General features: G+C 41.3%; 1 protein-coding gene across 4 annotated transcripts in view; it reads right to left on the bottom strand.

Annotated features, from left to right (window-relative positions):
* The window catches only part of MYO1B (myosin IB), a 171,668-nt gene that overhangs the window by 130,536 nt on the left and 18,656 nt on the right, over positions 1-22,476 (bottom strand). For all 4 annotated transcript variants that reach the window (XM_033112280.1, XM_033112276.1, XM_033112279.1 and 1 more), the window contains exon 2: positions 10,151-10,294. In XM_033112280.1, coding sequence (XP_032968171.1) covers positions 10,151-10,285 — 135 coding nt within the window. In that variant the 5' untranslated portion in view covers positions 10,286-10,294. The remainder of the gene's footprint in view (positions 1-10,150; positions 10,295-22,476) is intronic.

Consider the following 22,476-nt stretch of genomic DNA (forward strand, 5'->3'; position numbering starts at 1 on the left):
TTCCCAAGCCTCTTAAAGTGCTGGCATATAATATACACTTCATATACACCTTTTTACTAAATTCCTCCTGAATCCCCACGAGATAGATATGAATTCTCCACCTTAACGTCCATAACAATGGAGCACAAAGAAGTGCCATGACCACATTGTCTAAGACACTGGAATCAGGACAAGGAGCCAAAAATCTGTTCTCTCTTCCATCAGAGTACACAAATCCATGCTGTCTGACAGGCCGAGCAAGCTTTGACAAAAAATGGCCAAGAAGGATGCCGATTCACAGGAACTGCGTTCTACATACAATGCCTTAAAGTGGCATCTTCACCTTTGGATAATGGAAAGCTGCTCTGTTGGCCGGAAGCCTCCGATTTGACTGTGAGGAATGGAGAAATCCTTATACCACCAGCAATAAACAAGGCGGAGGAGGGGAATGATCTTCTACTGTGTTCGCTGAAAATAAGACCTAACTGGACAATCAGCTCTAATACGTCTTTTGGAGCAAAAATTAACGTAAGACCGGGTCCAGGTCTTATCTAATAAGACCCAGACTTATATTAATTTTTGCTCCAAAAGACGCATCAGGGCTTATGTTCAAGGGATGTCATCCTGAAAAATCATGCTAGGGTTTCTTTTCCGGTTAGGTCTTATTTGTGGGGAAACACAGTACATTTGAAATATTGTATAAACCTTGGCTCCAAGTTATCAGGCAAAGTTTTTCAGTTTTCTGTGAACCAAGGCACATAAACTCCAAGCCCCAGCTTCCTCATCTGGACAAGGAGGATAACACAGGTTCCTCTCTCATCTAATTCTGAGGAGTAAATGAAATTGTGTGTTACAGCATGAAACACAGTCAGAAGTCCATAAATATTACCTATTGTGATTATAGAAACTCACAGTTTGGCTCAAATGGACACTATTGGCCACAGGAAATAGCCAAACCAGGATTCGAAAGCCTGTAACCTGTTGGTGTCTCAGCTAAACTCAGTGAGGCATCCTTTAACACCAGAGCCCTACAACACGGTCTTCGTATACAGGGAAGTGATGAGTTACCAGGGGAGCACATGACATATGTCTTAATGAAGCTACTAGTAAAAGCCTAGGATAATGAGGAAATGGTTATACAAGACGAGCTGCTGGAGCCTTCAGAAATGACAACATGCTGTTCGCTTTAGGAGGAGGAATGTACCCTGTTCTTTGGGTCTCAGATCCTGGGAATTTGAGCACAAGACATCAAGACATTAGGTGTCACAGTGTTTTTAATTATCTATCTGTAAGATTTCCCAAATTCCTCTGAAGAGGACTTTTTGTTTTAATTGGATTTTAAAGACAGTTTAGTCAACCAAACGCTTTGGTTGGTTGTTTTTTTTTAAAACACAGGTTCAAAATTGTGAGAAACTGCGTTTAAGTAAAATTTACAAATGTAAGGTCAATAACCAGCTGAGGCTTCTACCGGGGTCTTATACCTGAAGCAATGTAATTCAGTGTGTACACTGCATATCTTCAGTTTTAAGAAGATATTTGTGATACATATGCGATATATGTATACACACACACAAACACGCACACACACAACTAATACTAATAAATAGCCTATTTTACAGGGGAAGAAACTGAAGGCATTCGAGGGTTTTACACACTTGCCCAAGGTATCACAATTAGCAGTACAGGTAGTTCCCTGCCAAAACTCTACACCAAAATCTATTAATATGACGATAGAACAGAGAAGTGTGATTTGGTCAAGCTCTTCCAGCTGCTCAGCAGAGATGCTCTCAAATTATGTCAAGTACTGAAGGTTTCACTGTAATAAGAACACACCCACGGACCCCCAAAGTAACCTATCACTGAGCTGGAAGAGTGAGTATGGGTGCAAGGAAGCATTACAGACCAAGGCAACACAAGTCTATGAGGACTTCCCCACCAGTCCCAGTTATTAATGGGCTCGTCCCCTGCGCATGTGTCTCCTTCCTCTGGGCCTACTACTAACTGGTTTTCTCACTTTCTACTGCAGGCTGGTCTACGGCAAAGACTTATAGCCATAATTTCTGCTTGCACGCGGCCGATCGTGGCCTCACAGCAGTCATGACTGCCAGTCTCTGCTTCCATTGATCTTTTATTTTTTTGTGTCAGTATTTCTCAATTCAAAGTTTGAGCAAAGCATCAAGCCCCGTTCTTTCTATCTCTGCTGTGCCATAAGTCACTGGCCTTAGCTCAGGAGCCCATGCATAGGCCAGGAGAGCATGGAAACCATGGCTGCCAAGGAGGCCGCATGTGAGTCAGGCACGGTCATGGTCAGTCTAGTTGGAGACATGCCTAAACTACCATCACATTATAACCCTTTGTTCCGGTGCTGCCAGTCGTTTCAGACTATGAATTAAAGAACTATATATGAGTTCTATGCCACGCTGAAATAGTGTCTAAAAATATCACTTCAGGCAGTCTTTATTTTAGAGCAGGGTAACACAAGACTACCATATCCTCATTGAGATGAACTCTGTAAGGAGACAATATGTACCATTCTCCAAACCTAATAAAACTCTTCACTAAGGTACAGAGTGGTCTTGTGTTACAGGTATACTACTGACCTGAAGACTTGAAAATAATATTATGTGGCTAATTGAAAGCAGTAATACAACAAAAATGAAATCTGCACAATGAATACCAAAGAGGGAAAGGGTAGGGCAAAAAAGAAAGGAGAGAGGGAAGGAAAAAGAGAGTTAGGGGAAGGGAAGAGAGAGACTCTAACTACAGAAAACCTCAGTATCCGAAACCTTGAAGAAAAGTCGTTCTGGGTTTCCAAGTTTTTCAAATAGTCATGGATGTCCCAGGTACTCCATTCCTACTATGTGCCAAGTACCAGACTAAGATGCTATGCATCATGATTTTTTTCGTGGATGAGAGAACTGACCCTCAGTTACTTAAAATGGCCACAGTGGTTGTGAGTAGCTAAGATTCAACCTTAGGTCTATCTGCCAAAAGTCCGTGCCTTTCCCAACATGCCATACTGTATCGCCCCGCCCCCCTCCTCCAAAACAGTTTGAAACAAAATAGCCTCTCTTTAGAAATTAGGATTACCATTAATAATTACTATATTTATCTGTACTACAGATATAACAGCAGAAATAGATGCATGTGTAAAGAGGGTAAAATTGGCCACATGTCCCTTGTGCTGAATTGCTTCCCCCTCCTCTTCTACCTGCGCTCACAAAGGTGAAGGATCCTGTGCAGCTGTCAATCACCTGCCATTCAGGAAACATGATGAGAAACAATCTCCTCCCAGCGTCTTCTCCCACCTTCCAGAGGGGAAAACACCACGTTAATGGCTGTTACCTCTAATGTGACAAATGAGCACCTATTGACTTTAGAACTGAGCACACTGGTTCCATGTCACACTAATTTATGTCACTGCATTACTGAATGCTTAACACACAGCAGGAATGCTGATTATCATTTCCATTATTTGTCTGGGTTGTTGAGCCTGTCTTGTTCCCAACCTATACATTCTTCAATGTCATACTCAATTATTTTGAACAGCACTTTGTAGACTGAGAATGTTTCCGTACTAGTGGTGTCAACTGACGCTCACAGCAACCGTAGTAAGTCAAGAGTATTACTAAAAGATGAACTCTGGGGCCAGACTTCCTGGGTGTGAATTTTAGCTCCATTACCTACTCTCTGTGTTACCTTGGACAAGTTATTATATTTAGCCTTTCTGAGCCTCAGTTCCCTCATATGTAAAATGAAGATAATATGAAAACCTACAGTGCATAGAATTCTAGTAAAAATCAAATGAAAAAATACATGTGAAGTGTGTAGAATAGGATATATTGCACCAATAAGGACTTAATAAGTGTTAGTTGTCATCATTTATCATTTTTCCCATAAGAAAGCAATCACGGAGGAGATGAGGCACCTATCCCAGGTCTCACAGACAGTAAGTGGCAGAGCCAGGACAAGAGCTCAGGTCTTTGCTTCTTAGTACGCCACCACACTGCCACCAAAAGGTGACGACACTTTCAGAGACCCAAGATCGGGCCTTATTTTCCTCCAAATTGAACTTCACAGTGATTTCAACCAGAGCATTTAAATTAATGTATTATAAATAGTATACAAATATTTCAAGAACTATATAGTGCCTGCAAGATGAAACAACTCTACACTCGAAAAATAACAGATAAATTCTGTGTCCAATTTGCAAGGTCTAAGAGGAAGAAATTTTCCAATCATCAAAGGTTTCAAGAGAGCTTGGATGGGTAAAACATGGCAAGCTAACACCAAAAATGATTGTTTTTGAAAACTAATAAAACTGTCCAAGAAATTGTGCTCAGAAATTAGACACAACATTTCTCTTCAGCCTTGTGATTTGCTGTTTTCACCAGCTTTATCTAGCCTGCTAATGCTGTCTCCATTCCAAACACCAAAGCTACACTCTTAAAAACACACACAATTTGTTCTTGTGTTTCCTTAATGCTCCACCTTCTCAATGAGCTGAGCAGGCTGAGTCTGCTCACGGTGAACCACTCATACACAAGTAAGTCTAGGTGTTTCATTTCACCAAGTCGGGGACCCTCTCCTCCTTTCCCCGTTTGGTCTAGGTGGATGGGAGGTGGCATTAAAGATAGTTCTCATTCCACTCAAACTTGGTTGGGTCTGGGTTCTCTGGGGAAAGGTCCATCCCATCTAGATGAAGGAGGACCCCCTTACTTCCAGCTCTAGAACAAAAAAAAATAAATTTTTGATCAAACTTACATAATCTGGAAGATTACCCACTGCTCTATTAACTACTATTACTTCTGGAAATGGGACTGGGACACTGAGGTAAGAAAATTACGTTTTTATGTTAGGTATGCCTGTACTACCTGAATTTTTTTTTCCAATAGCATTTGTTACTTTTGTAATTAAAAAAAAATAAAAACTAAGGACTTTTTAAAAAGAAAAAAAAATTGGAGAATGTCTGGGTAGCATGAACAGCACTAAATTGGATGTCTGAATTCCAGCCCCTGCCAACAGGTGCTCCAGCTCTCGCCAACGACACCAAGAGCTTAGAAAGGGGCTGTGTCTTCAATGAGACTGAAGTCCTGGTGGACGCCCTGATGACCTGGTGAAAAACAAACCGTGAGCAGAGGGCCCAGATGAGCCATGCCCGAACTCCCCACCCACAGAAACAGTGAGATGATAAACGTATGTTAACTTGCTACGTCTGGGGCAATTTATTAATGCAGCAAGAGAAAACGAATACACCATTTACACAAAATTCCCAGGGATTTATGTTATACCCATAAGGTAGGAATTTTCATGTGGCTGTATGAAAAGCTTTTTGAAACTTCAAATAGATACATAAATGTTCAATAGCATTCTTTTCATTTACTTTTCAATATATTAAACCAAATATATTATACATATTTATATTTGAGTATCATTCATAAAAGCATCTAATCCCATCCTTATGGGGATCCTAACTCGAGTATTAACTTCTAAAACTTAAGACAATTTTTACTAGACTTTCAAAACAGTCACTCTTACACCTATAATTAGTTTAACTTAAGACCCTAAGATTGGACTAATTCAGATCGCTATATCTGGATGATCCCCAACCTGACAATTCAGATAGAAAACAAACTAAATCTACTTGTCAGCACAAAAAATACTTCTTTGTTACCTTGGTTCTTTTGTTTCCAAATTTGCCCTGGGCCTTACTCTTGCCTAAATTGCAGCTTTCCTGTTCCTGAACAGAACCACAGTCCTGACCAGTCACCCTAAAAACAGCACCATGTCTGTCTGGGTCACCTACATGACAAGTCCACATGAAATCCTGCCACAGTTCTATCTGGCTGAGGTAGGGGGAGGGAGGCCGGAAGAAGGTCTGACGAAGGACAGAAAGCATACCGAAAAGCAGCGTTCACTCGGGAACGTCATCAGCCAGCATTTCCCACCACTGACCCCACACAGAGGCTGCTAGACTGAACAGCACGTCCTGCAGCTGGTCCCAGCTTGAACTGCACGCTGCCAAGAGGGAGGAATAAAAGCAAACAGAGTCCTGACCCTGCATGTTACTCCATCAGGCCAACATTCCCTGTCGATTCTCACCTGACCCTCCTGCATCTCCAACTGAACCACAGCCCTTACTGCAAAGACCAAGTCAACATCTGGAACTGTCCCAAATTAGAGACTGTGCCCAGGTTATGAAGCAACTCAGTGTGGGTGAACAAGTTATGTGAACCCACCTCAACGTGAAAAATGGATATTCCTGGCTCCAGGAGTATCTTTCATAAAAGTACCTGGCTCCATCTTTATGGAGGTCCTAATTCTAGTACTAACTTCTAAAAATTAAGACAATTTTTACTAGACTGTCAAAACAGTGAACTTAACAACTACAATGAGTTTAACATAAGATCCGAAAATTGGATGAATTCAGACCTCTATATCTAGATGATCCCCAATCTGATAATTCAGATAGAAAATAAACTACCTCTACTTGTCAACACTAAAAATGCTTCTTACTCAAAGAAGGACTGCAAAGAGCATATTAGATTTTAAAAAAAAAAAGTACAATATGCCTTACAGAATAGAATAAAACTGAATTACTTTGGAAGCAAAGATGTCAACAAAATTTCCCTCAAGTGAATGAACTTCAACTATGCCCCAGAAGTCTCTGAGGCACCTATTTACTCTTCTCCGCCATTAGTTCTCCAGGAGAGAAGTATGCCTTTTGGTGCACTTGAAACCGAGAACTCAAACGATAAATGCTTCCCAGGGCAGATATCCTCTAAGGTGGTATCAATATCAGTAAAGCCACTTCATTACGAAATCCCCTACAAAGCCTGTGAGGGGCCTCCAGCAGGTGGCCTCATCCATTTCCCTTTTCCTCCTCTAGCATGGGGATAGATACCTTTGGTTGGGTATCCACCCCCTTACACACAGCCCATCTACTTTGGAAAAAGCTAACCCTACCCTAATCCTAGGAGTAGACATCGTTGTCCTGAGACAGTCAGCTCACTGCAGTCACCTGACCATAGTCAGTAGTGTGAAGAGTGTATGTGGCTCAAGTGGCCCATGCAGAGCTTCAGGTTTAAGATCACAAGAGATTCTACTTCCAGGTTCAGCTGTCTGGAGATCCACTAGGGGTTATTCAGTCTCTAGAGAGTTGAGAACTCCCATCTAGAGGCAAAGCAATCCCTTGTGAGAGCTCTGTGAAGGTAGGGGCGATTTCTCATCTCCAGATATGGGGAGAAGGGTGGTGATGGATGGCAAGATGGAAGGATAGGGTTCCCTGACCTGGAATTGGTTCACACAGGAGGCTGCTAAGGCCAAGGATTTAGCCAGAGTTCAAAAGTCTGAGCCAAGGATCCTTCCGTTCACTGGCCCCTTTGTCAACCATGGCTTCTGAACATATGACTGTTCAATGTGTTTGCATGATGAATCATCATGGACTGTCACCCACTGTTATAGAATAAAACAAAGTATGAGACTACAAAGGAGATTTTTTTTTTTTAAATGCACCTTCACTTTCTGGGAAAGAATTGAAAAAAACAAAGTGAAGTACTAGACAGTAAAATATTGCATGTCATATTAACTTAGCCTTTGGCATCAGACAAAACAATTTTACAACCCATGAACAAAAGTAAAGCAGGAATGTTATAAGAATAAGAACCAGAAACAGATTTCCCAAGGGTGGTATACATGACGTGTGGGGTAGCAGAGTTGTGGTAATCAAATTTATTGTACAGTATTTTTTTAATTATAGAAACAATACATGTTTGACTTAGCAAATCTTATAATAAAGATGTCTGAAGAATAACCTTTCCCTGTCCCTACATCCCATCCCATCCCATCCCACCCCATCCCACTGTGGTACCCAAAGTTAGCACGTCTTTCTCCATATGCATACAAATATACAATACATAAACCCTCCATTAAAAAAAAATAGGATCGGGGCGGCTGGATGGATCAGTTGGTTAGAATGCGAGCTCTTAGCAGCAAAGTTGCGAGTTCAACTCCCACATGGGATGGTGGGCTGCACCCTCTGCAACTAAGACTGAAAATGTTGACTGGACTTGGAGCTGAGCTGTGCCCTCCATAACTAGACTGAAGAACAACAACTTGACTTGCAACTGATGAGTCCTGGAAAAACACACTGTTCCCCAATATTCCCCAATAAAAATTAAAAAAAAAAAATAGGATCATACTACACACATTCTATAACCTGCTTTTTTTTCTTTTTCTTTTTTTTTTCCTTAAAATAGAGAATGCCCAACCCTCAAATATGATGTCTGTTTAAAGTTACAAAATGGAAGCACACATCTTATGGAAATGATAGTACCAAAGTATCATGGAAAACTTTAATGTATATGCATATCTGAAAGCAGAAAGCCATTTTCTGCTTTTGTTTTATACCATAAAGGGCATTCCAAAAATAGAGAAGAAAATTATGTACAGCTGAAACCCAGACATTTTGTCTGCTAAAGACTCATGAATGTTAACACTTGGCATTTTGTTAAAAGGGGGATTGTTTTATTTTTAGTGAGTACAACAAATCAGGTATTTGAATGCAGGTAATGTCCTACTCTCCATCCTATTTTCAATTCATCTAAAAGTGAATTGTGCTTCTGAGAGCCAAAAAGAAAAACGATCAACAGCATTAGTTACAATATAATTGGTTCCTCCTATCTCTATCTCAGAGACCAATGTTTAAAGTCTGTCTTTTATTTGTTATCAGACCATACTTTCAATTAAAGCTGCAGAACCGTAAGTTTTTCCCACCTGAAGGCTGAACTGCTGTGCTTTGAGGTAAGGTGACACCGGGCATCATTGCCAAGCCAAACAGTACCTCTTCCCTGCTCTGCGGCAGCATTTCACACCTTTTCCATTTGCATCAGCATTTTGCATAACTACATCTCTGAACGTAGTTTCTTATCAAATTATCAAATTAATCTCCCAAGAGCAGTATCCACATATCTCATGTTACTGTCAACCTTCTCCGGCCTCCAACAATACAAATCAAGAAAGATGAAAAGTTCAATTCCCAGATGATGACTACTATTTCATTAAGAAATTATCCAAAAATTATCCTTGAGCCATGACTGGCTATCTGGCAAAGAAAGCTATATGGGACATATATTCATATGGCTTTGCATATAATTTTTTAAAATATGTTAGTTTCACAAAAGTTATAATTGATCCTACTTGTATCAGTTATGACCTCTCATTTTATTTATTTATATTTCCTCCTACTGTTCCCATATTAATAGAAAAATATGAGATATGTCCCAATAATCTCATTCATCTCCAGGCACAGATACAGTATAAAAAGGGGGAAAAAGAACTCAGACGCGAGGCAGAATCGACTAAAACTACACACTTCCATCCACTCCATCCTGTTTCCTTCGCAGCCACTGGTACAGGGAACCAATGCCCCATTTCCTTGGTTTAATTAACAACACACCTCTACCTGAACAGATACAAATTCCTGAAAAGCTGCATATACATGTATTTTTTACTTGTGTTTTGAATATATTTAAGGAACCTGGTGAAATCCTTTACAAAGAAGTTTTACAACATAAAATTTCTCCAATTATTGTATATATTTATATGTTTTTCTTTTTGTGTATGACATTATACTTTTGTACAGCAGGACATGACTCTGCCCACATCTCCAGAGACCAAGCACATATTTTCATCTGCTAATCTGCTCCCGTCTCTACTAACGACAACTGTTAAGAAGGTTCGTGTATTTTCTGACAATTCCCTGCCTTGCATTTTAACGAGCAGCTTCTCAAAGGTTAGACTGCTAATCTTATAAAGGCACCCAAGAAGACGCCTGTGGATTTAAAAACTCCCCCTACATACATGTTCCTCAGAAGTCAGGGATTAAGCATTCTTCTACTTGCTGTAGAAGGCTGTAGAACATCTCATGCAACACTCTGCACACATTCGGCACTCCACAAACCCCATATGGAAAGTAGACTCGCTGGACTCTAATCGCTATTACTCATGGGCCAAATGAGCAAACAGAAAATTCTTCCTAAAGGTATAAACAAATACCTCTGAACTCTGATAAACAAAAGAGAGCGAGAGAAGAGTTTCAGGAAGAGAAGCCAGCTCTTTACTGCAAAATAAAGAGTCTAAACCCCACAGATGACCGTTAGTGTATACTCACGTATATTTCATTATGGTCAAAGCGCTTCTTGAGGTTGTTGATAAAGGTCTCCTCATTGAGAGGTTCTAAAAGAACCATATCTCCAACTCCAATCATATTGTCCAGAAGTGACGTTTTCACCTCCATTTTGGCCATAGTCTCCAGCTATAGGAAAGAGGGGAAAGGGTCCATTTAAATAAGCAAAATTATTTCAGATGGGTTCTTAGCACCACTGGAGAAATGAAACACTGGTAGTTCCAAATGGCCCTCACCTGCCTCACAAATGTCATAACCTCCCCTCCCTACAACCTATGTCAGAAGCCTCTAAGGTGGCTACAGTCACTGCCATGCCATGAGAAGCCCCGTTTGCCAACCTGCTGCCACAAATGAACCTCCTTCCCAATCCATCATCCCAGGCAAAGTCCATCTATAGAAAGAATCATTAGGGAGGCAGGGTCTCCATTTTCCTCTTTAGAGCATCCCGATTCCCCAATCAGAAGCTGCAAAACTCAAGCAAGAGACCCAAACTACCCCCTTTCCACCAGGACTCGAACTTATATAAACCTGCTTTCTCCAAGATGACATCCCCCAGTATTCTACGATGACATTCAGAATGCATTTTCCCAGGAAACGTTTAAAAAGCAATGCTAACATTTACTGAGTACTTGTCACGTACAAGACACTATAACGAGAACTTTACATGCATTAATTCAGTCCTCACATTAACTCGTGAGCATTCTACCATTACCTTCATTTTAAGATAAGGAAGCTCAGAGAGATTAAGAAACTTTTCTTATGGTTACTTTGCAGTGCGTTACCTTTTGTGTTAAAGAACTCAATCACCACTTATAACACTGTACCTATGGGGGAAATTTACATTGGGGCATAAACACTGACTCAGAAAGTACATAACCCACTTGTAAATCAGAGGTTGCCTATCTAATATAACATACCAAGAGTGACCTTCTTAATTCTCATTCCAACAGACACACCACTAAAACAGCAAAATCAAATTAACATGCAATGTATATTCATACTCCTAATAATAAGGAAAATGTACATTTAATTCTTTCCTTTAAGGAGTCATCCAGGCGTATGTTATCTTACAGCGGTAGATCTACTTCCTTAAAAGTTAGCAATTTAAATAAATGTCCTCCTATTCTAGGAGGAATAGTCTAGTCTAGAATATTCAGTAGGTCTCTGAGAGGCAACAGAAACTACATTTAGTTAGGCTCTTTTTAAAAGGACTGGTAAAGGCTGTTGAATTATATTTTCTTTATTATTAATTACTAATGAGTTATACAAATTTACAAACACGTAATTTATTTCTGATGCTATTTAAAAAAAAATTTTAACTGTGTACTCAAAAGCCAAAAAAGAGAGACCAGAAGAAGCAGAGTTCTCCCATAAACAAATAAAAGCATTAAGTATTTAATATTCAAAAGAATAAAAACAGACTTAACTTTTGTTAGTATAAGGTGCTTTGTTTTGTTTTTTGTGGGGTTTTTTTTGTTGTTTTTTGTGGGTTTTTTTTTTTTTTTAGTTTCATGGCAACTACACCTGAAATAAATAGCCCCAGGTATTGCTAAAACCTAACAATAGTGGTTTCGTGAGTATTAAACTAGGCCATACTGTTTTAAAACGAAATAGGTAGGGGTGAGGGCACTTGCCATTCTCTAGAAATGCAGCAGAAGCCAGAGAGACAGCTGGTCTTATGCCAAGTCCAGGGAAAGGCCAAGTCCATGGAAAGACTTGCAGGAATAGGAACCTGAGTGCCCAACCTTTGTCACAATAAATTAACATTTAAATCAAATTTCAAGTTCTCAGACTCCTGAAATGCCAAAAGCACTCTAGCTGCGATTCATTACATATAATTTGGCAGATGAGGGAAGAAGGCTTAGGGATTAGGGGGAAGTCAACCTGAGATGGGTTTCAAAAATAAGCATCTCAAACCAGCAATTTAAATTAAGCAAAGAGACTGAATGGGAACTCTTTGCCCAGGGGTGGATTCCTGTATCTAAAGGTCTATTTATGGAGACAGATGCAGAAAGACAACAGTTTGCTGCAGGTAACAATAATTAAGCATCCAATCTTTCTCCGTCATTAAACCTGCTTCACCATCTTTTCAAATATAAATTTCAAGCAAGTGTGTGTGGGTTCTAATTTTTACACTTCTATCTCAACTTTATAACCCTAAGGTAGGAGAACAAAACAAATGTTGAGTTATAAGCAACTGGTACAAGTGAAAAACTGAAAACACAACTTTTGCAAACCAAAATACAGTAATAAAGTAAACCAACTAAAAAGGTGATACCGCCATTCTTTTAGTCATTCAAACAGTTCTGTTTCATTGTGTTTTTCTTTTTAGCATCTAACCAGAGGCAACAGTAACATCCTCCATCATTCTCCTGGTAAAAATGGGACACTGAGAAAACGGGGTACAGGTACTTCCCTATCTTCCTATAAATGTTCTGATTTCCCTTATTGTGACTACTATCTCCAGCCTTGGTTTGGTTCGCTTTGACATCTCAATGAAATTAGTTGGTATACTGCTCCAGCAAAAGCAACTGATTTGTGGGGGGGTTTTCTCTGGAAGAGTAATGCTTACCACAAGAAAAAATGTCAGAATCACTTGCTAACTCAAGATTTCCATAAACTATCAGAAGATTCCCATGGGAAAATTAAATGAGAATACATGTATAGCACCAAAGATACTTTTTTTGTTGGACACATACATGTCTACCTTCATCCTTCCCAAGACTCCCATGGGAATCCATGTTGTTCTAGGGAAGCCAATCATAAGGAATGTAGCACGTGATGGACATACAACTAAGGCAAGCAATACATTTCCATCTCCCAGCCACTGTAACTGATTCAGAGCTGGTCATATAATGGAGCCTGAGGCTTGGTACATTAGGACAAAGGTTCTGTCTACATCTGGATGGCAGGATTTACAGACATGATACTTGGAGCTGCTGCGGCTATATCTGCTTTCACAAGGGGGCTGGTCTGAGGAGGAAAACACCACATGGAGGCGAGCAGGGCAAGAAAGTATCTGAGAAGAGAATACTTGCCGGAGAGCCCTGATGACATCACCAATCTCTGGCTCAAACTGCACTTGAAGCCCGCCCCACAGCCCTCAAGTTTTCAGTCAAGGAAGTCAATTAATTCACTGTATTGTTGAAGTTGTTTGAGTTAGATTGTTTATTCTTTGCAACAGAAAGCATCTTACATAATAACAGAAGCTGCTACGAGGATGTACAGCGTTTTAAGTGGAGGGCAAGAGGACCTACTATCTTAGACTGGCAAGATGATTATTTTGGATTCTTAGTAATAAAACAGTTGATTAAACCATGGCCTGTTGTTGTGTTTTAAGACGTGGGACCTTGTGCCTGCAACTTTAAAGAATTCGAAAAACAATTCAGATACCAAAGTACGTGTTGGCTACCATTTGAGGATCAACAAGGAAAAGACACGCATGCAGTGAAACTGGCCTGTCTGAAAGCCAGAGGGGCGACGTACGGTGCTAACAAGAGTCCTTCTGCCAGCAGGTGTGACACGCGACTCATCCCAAGCACCAGCTACTTCGCCTCTACGGCCTGAGAAAGGAACAGCACTGCCACCAACTACAGAGATGTCGCACAGGTGAGGCATCACCCACCCTATTGCTTCTTATGCTTCTTAACTGTTCCCAGGTAGATTCTCTTAACCAAGTGCTAAGACACTCTCCGAGAACCAAGAACAGGTCCAATTGCCAGGAGACAAGTTCTCAGACCAAGTTCTAGGTACAAAACCGTAGGAGTTGGCAGTCATCTCCAGTTTTGGTGACTCGTCCATAGAAGCACATAAACCGTAAAAGCCAACAACAGGGGCGGCCGGATGGCTCAGTTGGTTAGAGCGCCAGCTCTCAACAAGAAGGTTGCCGGTTCAATTCCCACATGGGATGGTGGGCTGCAACCCCCACAACTGAAGATTGAAAACGGTGACTGGACTTGGAGCTGAGCTGCGCCCTCCACAGCTAGAATGAAGAACAATGACTTGGAGCTGATGGGCCTTGGAAAAACACACTGTTCCGCAATATTCCCCAATAAATTTTTTTACAAAAGAAAAAGCCAACAACATTTTTAAAGGATCTATACTACCAATGAAGTCTGGCTGACAGTGAGTGTCTTACAATTGCTTGATCCTTAAAACAATCAACCCCAAGTCCTCCGATGCATAAGAACAAGAAAAAAACAACTGCTAAAACATCGCAGCCCCTGACAAAGCCATCTTCCCCAATGCTCGTCTTAAGAGATGGCCACAGAAAACAATGAACAGAGGAGATCTTCTAGAAAAACAGAACCTCTGAATACGGGGTGGCTATGTTTTCAGCCATACAGAGAGAGTTGCATTATGTTGGCTGGGGCATTTTATTTTTGTAAGCATAAGTATGGTAAGAAAGGTGTATGTGCATGGTGGGCAGCCAAAGGGGAGAGCCATAGTAGACAACTGCCTTTTTTTTTCTTTAAGGAGACACTACCCAGTATACAGTCCTGTTCCTATTTGCACCTGATCTCACTTTTAAGGATTCCCCAGTTACCTTGTGATAACAAGTAATCTAGTGAGCAGTGCCCAACTCCCATTACAGAATTCTAAGGAGACAAATCTGCTCTCTCGCCACCCCAAGCAACATGGCTTACGCACAGCCAATTTCATCCTCCGGGGACTTGGAGTCCTGGTGACTATGAAAGCTGGTGGTGACAGCCTGGAGAAGATACTAGCAGCGGCATGAAGACCAGGTGGTTCCTGCAGCAGGGACTCTGCTAGGGATCCTGCTGCCTAGTCCTCCAGCCTTTCCTTGGTTCTTCCCTATCTTCCAAGCCTGTGTCCTTCCTGGTCTGCCAACCTCTCTGCAGTTCTGAGTCTCGACATCATTCCTGCATTGCAAACAACCACGATCCCTAACTGACATGAACACTAAGTACAGTGCCCAACATACTGTACTATACCACTGTTAGATCTTTGTTATGATGTAAAACCTAAGCTCTTTCTCCCAACCTTGATGAAATGAAGACAAAATACTCTGGGGAGATGGGAGGAACCACAGAGGAGCCTGGAAGCTCGGTCTCTTTATCTGCAGGTGCTGATTTAGTCCAGCCACCAGCTCACCAACTGACGCCAGGTGAGACTATGGCTGTCTCAGCTCTTTCCCGCCAAAAAACAAAAATTTTATCATATATATATATATATGTAATACATACATATATATGATAGCAACCATTTTTTCCTCCACCTACTCTATCTCAAAAACTTCCAAAATTATTTATACTTCAATGTACACCAATTCATTCACTCACATCTTTTGCTGTGTAAAAAATACCATTTACATATTGAAAGCATTATTTCAAACATTCCTCTAAATCCAAAAGAAAATGCAGCATAAACATCCTATACCATCTTAAAATGGTCATCTGCAATCTAACATTTAAACATACGTAGTCTACCCCAGTCACCAACCTTAAATTAACAAGCCACCTACCATGTTAAACGTCATCTGTGCTCAGGAATGTCAAGACCAACGTTCCCTAAGCCAAAAGCCCCACCCAAGAGACCAGACAGCACATCCATATGAAGTGCATGATCATTCTACTATTTGATATCGAAACAGCAACAATGAAAAGCTATTCCAAATTAATCAATAATTTAATATTAGTAAGAGATGTGGGATAATCTGAAATATAGTATCTGGTGGTCTCCCATGTAATTCACAGTTCTCAGAGTACAACAGATGAGAACAGATGTGCATTTTTAAGTTGAAACGGTTTTACTGTAGAATTTGAAAGAACATGCACAAATCAGCGCTGTGGATGCAATGATTATCAGGCTTAACATTAACAAGTTAACAGAACTGTAAATTTGAAGGAATTTTTAAAGCAAAGCTATAAGAAAAACACACTCTTGTAGGAAAGCTTAATGAAAACAGATTATCTATTGGTTTGGTAATTGTAAATGAAGACATTTACACAGCTATTGTAAGGTCATTAGCACTATACATCAGAGGAGAACCTTCAGAGTCTTCTTAGCATACTAACAATTGCTCTTATCTGACTCCAGTTCCACTCATTAACCTCCTCGTCTGGTCGTCATGTATGCATGGTAGCCTCTATTCTACAGAATCAGCTCCTTGGTGTCAAGAGTCACACCTTATTCATCTTTATTTCCCCAAAGGCACAGCCCACAGCCTCTTGCACACAGTATGCATTCAGAGAAATACAAAGGGAAAACAAGTATGCAAATTTACAATTGACAAATGAGTCATTCAATAATGCACATTCTCACAGCTGCCAAGGGTGGGTGGGTTAGTTGGTTCATGGGTTAGTTGGTTCTTCAGTAGGCCCCTTCCTGACCAGAAGGCAGAATAATGACTGCAGCTTCAAGTCACTTGGATCCTTTCCTCTAAAAACATAATATTATCAACAAAGGACAGGAAAACAGAATTGAGCTATTTGGCTCCCAAAGAGATCACTAATGCTTTTAAGAATAACATGAGAAACACATTTAAGTAAGAAAACAGGGACCATGTGGCAAGACTTCATGAACAAAATAAATCTCAGCAAATCCCGATGGCAAAACAAAGGCAAAAGAGGGTCCAAGTCTATAGGACGTGGTTCAGTACCTAATATAATGAGCTAAGTGACTGTGAAAAACTGGAATTTCCTTCCTACATCTTTTAAAATAGCACGGAATCTCATCTTAGAGAGCAGTTGGATTAAATTTCCGTTCAATTCAGTTCAACCATCATTTCCAATGAGCCCTCCTGGTCTCTGATACTGTGTTAAGTGCTAAGGACACACTGAATCACCATTGTACTTCCCCCTCCCCAATCCACCCCCTTGGAGATCGCAGTCCAGTGAGAGAGTCAAAGATAAGAAAATAAGCAATTTTTGAAATTTCAAATGATCTTTTTAATGATGAAGCGCAATATGTGTTCACTACAGGAAAAAAGATCAGAAAATGCAGATGAGTATAAAGAACATAAGCCAAATTCAACACACTCATACTTTAAGTCCTTTTGAATTCATTACTCCTTACGAAACCTGATTTTTATTCACCAATGAAACTGGCCGTGATTTCTGGATTTATAAATTTTGATGTATATATTTCTGCCTCAAGGTAGGAAAAGGAAATAGATCCAGAGCTGTGAGACCATGTGGTTACACCAACACTATCCTCAACACTTTTAAATTCAGCCAAACCGCATGGCCATCTGCCCCTTTGTTCCTTACCTTACCTCCTCTCCCAAATTAGCAACCCATATTATCAACCAATCATCCTGCCTACCAATCAACCTGCCTACCAATCATCTCTACTACATGGCTGTGTCTAACATCTGAATACATGTTCAAAACTTCCATCATTTACCACCCCATACCACAATACAATAAATAAAAAATAAAACCACCACCTTGTTATTCCCCCTAAATTCCAAAAAGTCACAAGTGACCCATTTTCTCATCCTTGGCCTCTACCTACCTGTCTCTTACTTCCTCCTCCCACCGCCAATCTTTCGCCAATCTTTCTCATTGATCGTACCACCTTAATCACTCCCACATCCATCCCTTCCCCAGGGACTGCCCTAGCTCAGCTTTCATCATTTCTCACCAGGGAAGCAACAGCTTTCAAAGTGGTCTCTGCCTTGTCTGGCCACCACAGCCTCGACCAGCCCTCTCCCTCGCTCCCTCTCCATCCCTGGACCACACTACCCAAGTTGCCTTTCTAAATCACAGTCTGATCAGGTAAGCCCTAAATCCTTCATTATCTCTCTCTCCAGTGTCTTTAAGCCAATAATCAAATCCCTTAGCAGATCCTCAAAAAGAAAAAAAAGAAAGAAAAAAAAGAAACAGAATTTCCATGACCCAGTAATTCTACTTTAGGGCATGAAAGCAGGAATTCAAACAGGTATTTGTACACCTGTGTTCAAAGCAGCATTATTCACAATGGTCAAAAGGCAGAAGCAACTGAAAAATCCATCAATGAATGAATGGATAAACAAAACGTGATACACAAACACTATGGAATATTAGTCGACCTTAAAAAGGAAATTCTGACACATGCTACAACATGGAACTCAGACAATACGCGAACTGAAATAATCCAGTCACAAAAGGACAAATATGTATGAACCCACTTGTATGAGGTACTAGAATAATCAAATTCATAAAGACATACCATGTTTCCCCAAAAATAAGACCGGGTCTTATATTCATTTTTGCTCCAAAAGACGCATTAGGGCGTATTTTCAGGGGATGTCTTATTTTTTCATGTACAACAATCTACATTTCTTCAAATACAGTCATGTCATCTTCTGGAACATCGTCATAATGTACTAAATGTGTCCGTCTGGCTGACAATCTTAACTGAGACTTATTTTCGGAGTAGGTCTTATTTTCGGGGAAACACGGTAGAATGGTGGTCATCGGGGGCTAGAGGAGAGGGAACAGGAAGTTGTTTAATGGGTACAGAGTTTCACTTTAAGATGAAAAAGTTCAGAAGAGAGATGGTGGTGATGGTTGCACAATAATCTGAATGTACTTAATTCCACTTAAGTGTACATTTAAAAAAGTTAAAATGGTACGGCAAATGTGATGTTACGTATACTTTACCACAATAAAAATTCCTTATCGGAGATCACATGACTGCACAACCTGACTCGATAGCCTTCTTCTTCAGTCTCATCTCTCCCTGGCAAAGTGCCCCCACCCTAAGGCAAACCTCACATGACACACAAATATGCCAAAGCTTCCAACAGCTCCTCCAACCAGGCCATAACTGACTGCTTACAAAGATCTGAAATTAGGACCCAGAGACGATAGTCAGACGGCTGTCTGTGCACTGGGCCGGAAGTTCATGAACATCCAAGGGAAAGGGTGTATCATTCAAGGAAGCCTTGCCGGGCGCTAGCCGAGGAAGCCAGTCTGAGGAGAAGTATGAAGCACATGGACAGAGAGAAGCAGCGATGACAAACCTCATGAGGCAGACAGAAAAGCTGCTTTAGACCCTGCGAGGGGTTCTAGTTGTAGGTCCTCAAGAGGTTCAGCTGAGCTTCTTGTCCTAAATGAATCCCCCCTGACATAAACCAGTGTGAGTAGCCACTTCTCGAGGGCAGCATGCTCTGAGCAAGCCAGTACACCTCCAGTACAACTGTTACTTTGCTTGTCTCCTACTCCCCTGGAGAAGGCTTGAGTTCTCCATGTGCAAAGACCCCATTGCCTGGCACACAGGACTCTGGTGTGGAGAGCAAATGAATGGAGGCACCTTACAAAGACACGGCCCATTCTTCCTTGCAGTACTGTTTCCATCCTCGCCACCCTTCCTATCCGGGTCACAAGTGGCAAAGAACAATTAGAACGCCTTAGATGATACACCAAGAACATGAAAGATCAGGAAAGAGTCAGGTTAGAAATCAAAGGGCAAGACACCGCCTCGGTATTTATCAACCTAACGGGCAAGTAGAATGAGCACTGTATTCTTTAGGACAATTTACTCAAACAGCATGGTTTTCAAAGGAGATGGGGCTGGTGGGCCACACAGAACCCCATGGGGTACTTTTCAGGGCTCCCCAGTGCATAAGAAGTGGACCCTGCCATGCATTTGTGAAAAGGCTCTGGTGATGCTGATTTTTGTTCCCATCAACACACTTCCTTAGAGAAGCCATGGCATTTACTTCACAAAGTATGGTTATCTGATTGTCCAATCCTTTATTCCATGATTAAAGTTACTACATACTGAGCCTTCCACCCCACTCCTCTAAAGCTTTTTGTTAAGAGTATTTAATGGACTGCTGGCAGGAAGCCTTTTGTTAGAATCTTTGATTAGGGGGTAAAAAACGGGCCCAACTACTGGGCAATTTCCATACAGTAAGTCGTTGCCTTGTGTTCAAATTCTGAGTAACACGCAGGACATTAAATTATCAGGCAATGACAAAATGGAATACATTTGAACTGGGAGTGAAAAACAAACAGCTAAAAGCAAATGGAAACCCATAAACCATAAAGCAGACTCCAATCTTACAAAGCCCTGTGAATAGAAAGGGTAATTAATTTAACATTCTGATTATCACCCCAAAGGGTCTCTGCGTAGGCAGAGAGGGGCCAAGCACCACCATGTGTCAATATCAAGGTTTGCTTCTGTCTGGCTATGGAAAGGCTAGTTCATCAAGCAGGAGCTAAGCTGCCTTCAATCCCAGGCACAGACCAATTATTAACGATTTAAAAGATAGCATCTAGGACTTCACAATTCATAAAGTGACAGGTAAAAAAAAATGTTTTTTCTAACTGTAGAAATGACAAATACATTATCTAGACTAATTAGAAGGATTTTTGAGTCAAAAATAACTGTGGCTGCTATGACAACATTGAAGGTTTTGGATTACAAGCTGCAAACTATCCTTTCTGATGCATGACCAAAATGTCTTAGGAGCCCAGGCAAAACCTTTAAGACAAAGAGAAATGGACCCGAGGTGTTGCACATCTGGTTTCTGGAAGAACCAGGGCAAGGAGGAAGCTTTCGAGACTAGTCTGCGAGTGGTTTTTCACACTTATTATATTATACACGCCCTTCAATCTAATTCCTAAGTCGCCAAACTCTTCACAATACCCCCAGTTTAAGGAGAAGCTTTACTTCTACATTGGGAAAGAGGAACTTTCTACAGAAATTTTGTAGGAAGAGTTTACCACAGCTGAGAATTCCCTTTTGATCTGTCCCAGCACAGGACTTGGATCACAGGCCCAGGCTCGATTCCAAAAGAATTCTCTCTGGAACTTGAATTTCTGATCTAAAAACTCGGGGATGACAACATCCATTCCATTATTAGGACTATTATGCAGGCTGACAGAGAGAGCAAAGCCCTAACTCACAGCAGGTTCTCACTAGATGGCTCGGCTCTTCCCAATGCCATTTCTGCTTCTGATTCTGAAGAGCTCCCCGACTCTTCTTGTGAGAGTTGTCTTCCAGCAGGTGTCCAGGTAGATAACCTAGAGTTGTTTCATTTGCAACAGACATTCCATGGGGTTCAGTACCCTGAGGAGGAAATGCAGCCAACATCACCGTCCCCACCATCACTTCCTGGAGGAGGCTTTGCTGAGTCATGGCAGGAACAACAGCCAAAGTGCAGAACAACTTCAGAGAATGACACCTACCCCCAAGACTGGGTCTGAAAGCCACCCCCAGCCCTCCCTCTCCACCTCCCCGCCAGCTCCACCCCGCACAGGCTTGGCACCTTTCACCAGCCAAAATCCTAGAAGGTCTAGAATGAACAGCAAGCAGTCCTAGTTTTCGGGGGAAACCTATGGTCCCACTATCCTACTCATTCTGGATGTTAGGAGAATTATTTAATGAGCTAACGTCTGAAAAGGCCTATGAGGTCCTGTGGGACAAGGTAGCCAAAAACTATAAACCACGTTATAGCCAGAAACACAAACTCAGCTGTTAATTGGGATGTGGAACGTGCTAATTATAACCCATAGACTTCTCAATTTGTTCCCTCAAGACAGATTTTTTAAAATTCCATGAAGTCGAATGTGTTTAGATTGGCAAACCCAAGACCCTGGAACCCCTTGATGAACGTAAACCCACTCGACTGTAACACCCGACAGCTCTGACTGTTCCTGGCCAGTGCACAGACAACCAGATTCGATCAGTGATCATTAACTAGAATATAGCCACCAGGGGAAAACCAACTTCCCTTTCAAATGAATTGACTTGTGAATCAGAGAGTCCCAATCTCGTGCCATATACTAATATCCTGACCAAAGCCCTCCTGACCCTTGCCCTTTTCCCCTGCTTGTAGAGTCCTTCTCTCTGTTCTCTTTATACTTGATCAGACCCTCCAATCACTCAAGGTACTCCCTCGTGATCAAAAGTACAGTGATTTGCACCTGGTGGGCACTCACATAGGGTTTCTTGTACCCATCAGTTTGGGGGGCCCCTATGGATTGGTTTTTGGCTGAACAACGACGCTCACATAAAAGAGCCCAGGATACATACACCAGGGCAGAAGTACCTTCTTTTAGAAAGGCACCTTCCCATCACTCAGGCTCTTTTCAGTGAGAGTGCAGGGAAATATACTGAATTTAGTGCACTCTTTTTGTCCTTTGGGGTAAGGAAGCAAGTTATGTCTCACAGGGAAACATCAGCTGTTGCATTCTGCACCAGACCACAGAGGTTAGCACGACTACCACAGTGGCTCCAGGAGCCAAAAGATCCAAGTTGCAGACTCAGCTCGGCAGCTAGCTCATAGGGAGACCTTGAGCACATTACCAGGTCTGAGTCTCAGTTGCCCCGCAAAGGGGTTGAATGCATCATCT

This window comes from Rhinolophus ferrumequinum, chromosome 8 (assembly GCF_004115265.2).
Source record: "Rhinolophus ferrumequinum isolate MPI-CBG mRhiFer1 chromosome 8, mRhiFer1_v1.p, whole genome shotgun sequence".
NCBI lineage: Eukaryota > Metazoa > Chordata > Mammalia > Chiroptera > Rhinolophidae > Rhinolophus > Rhinolophus ferrumequinum.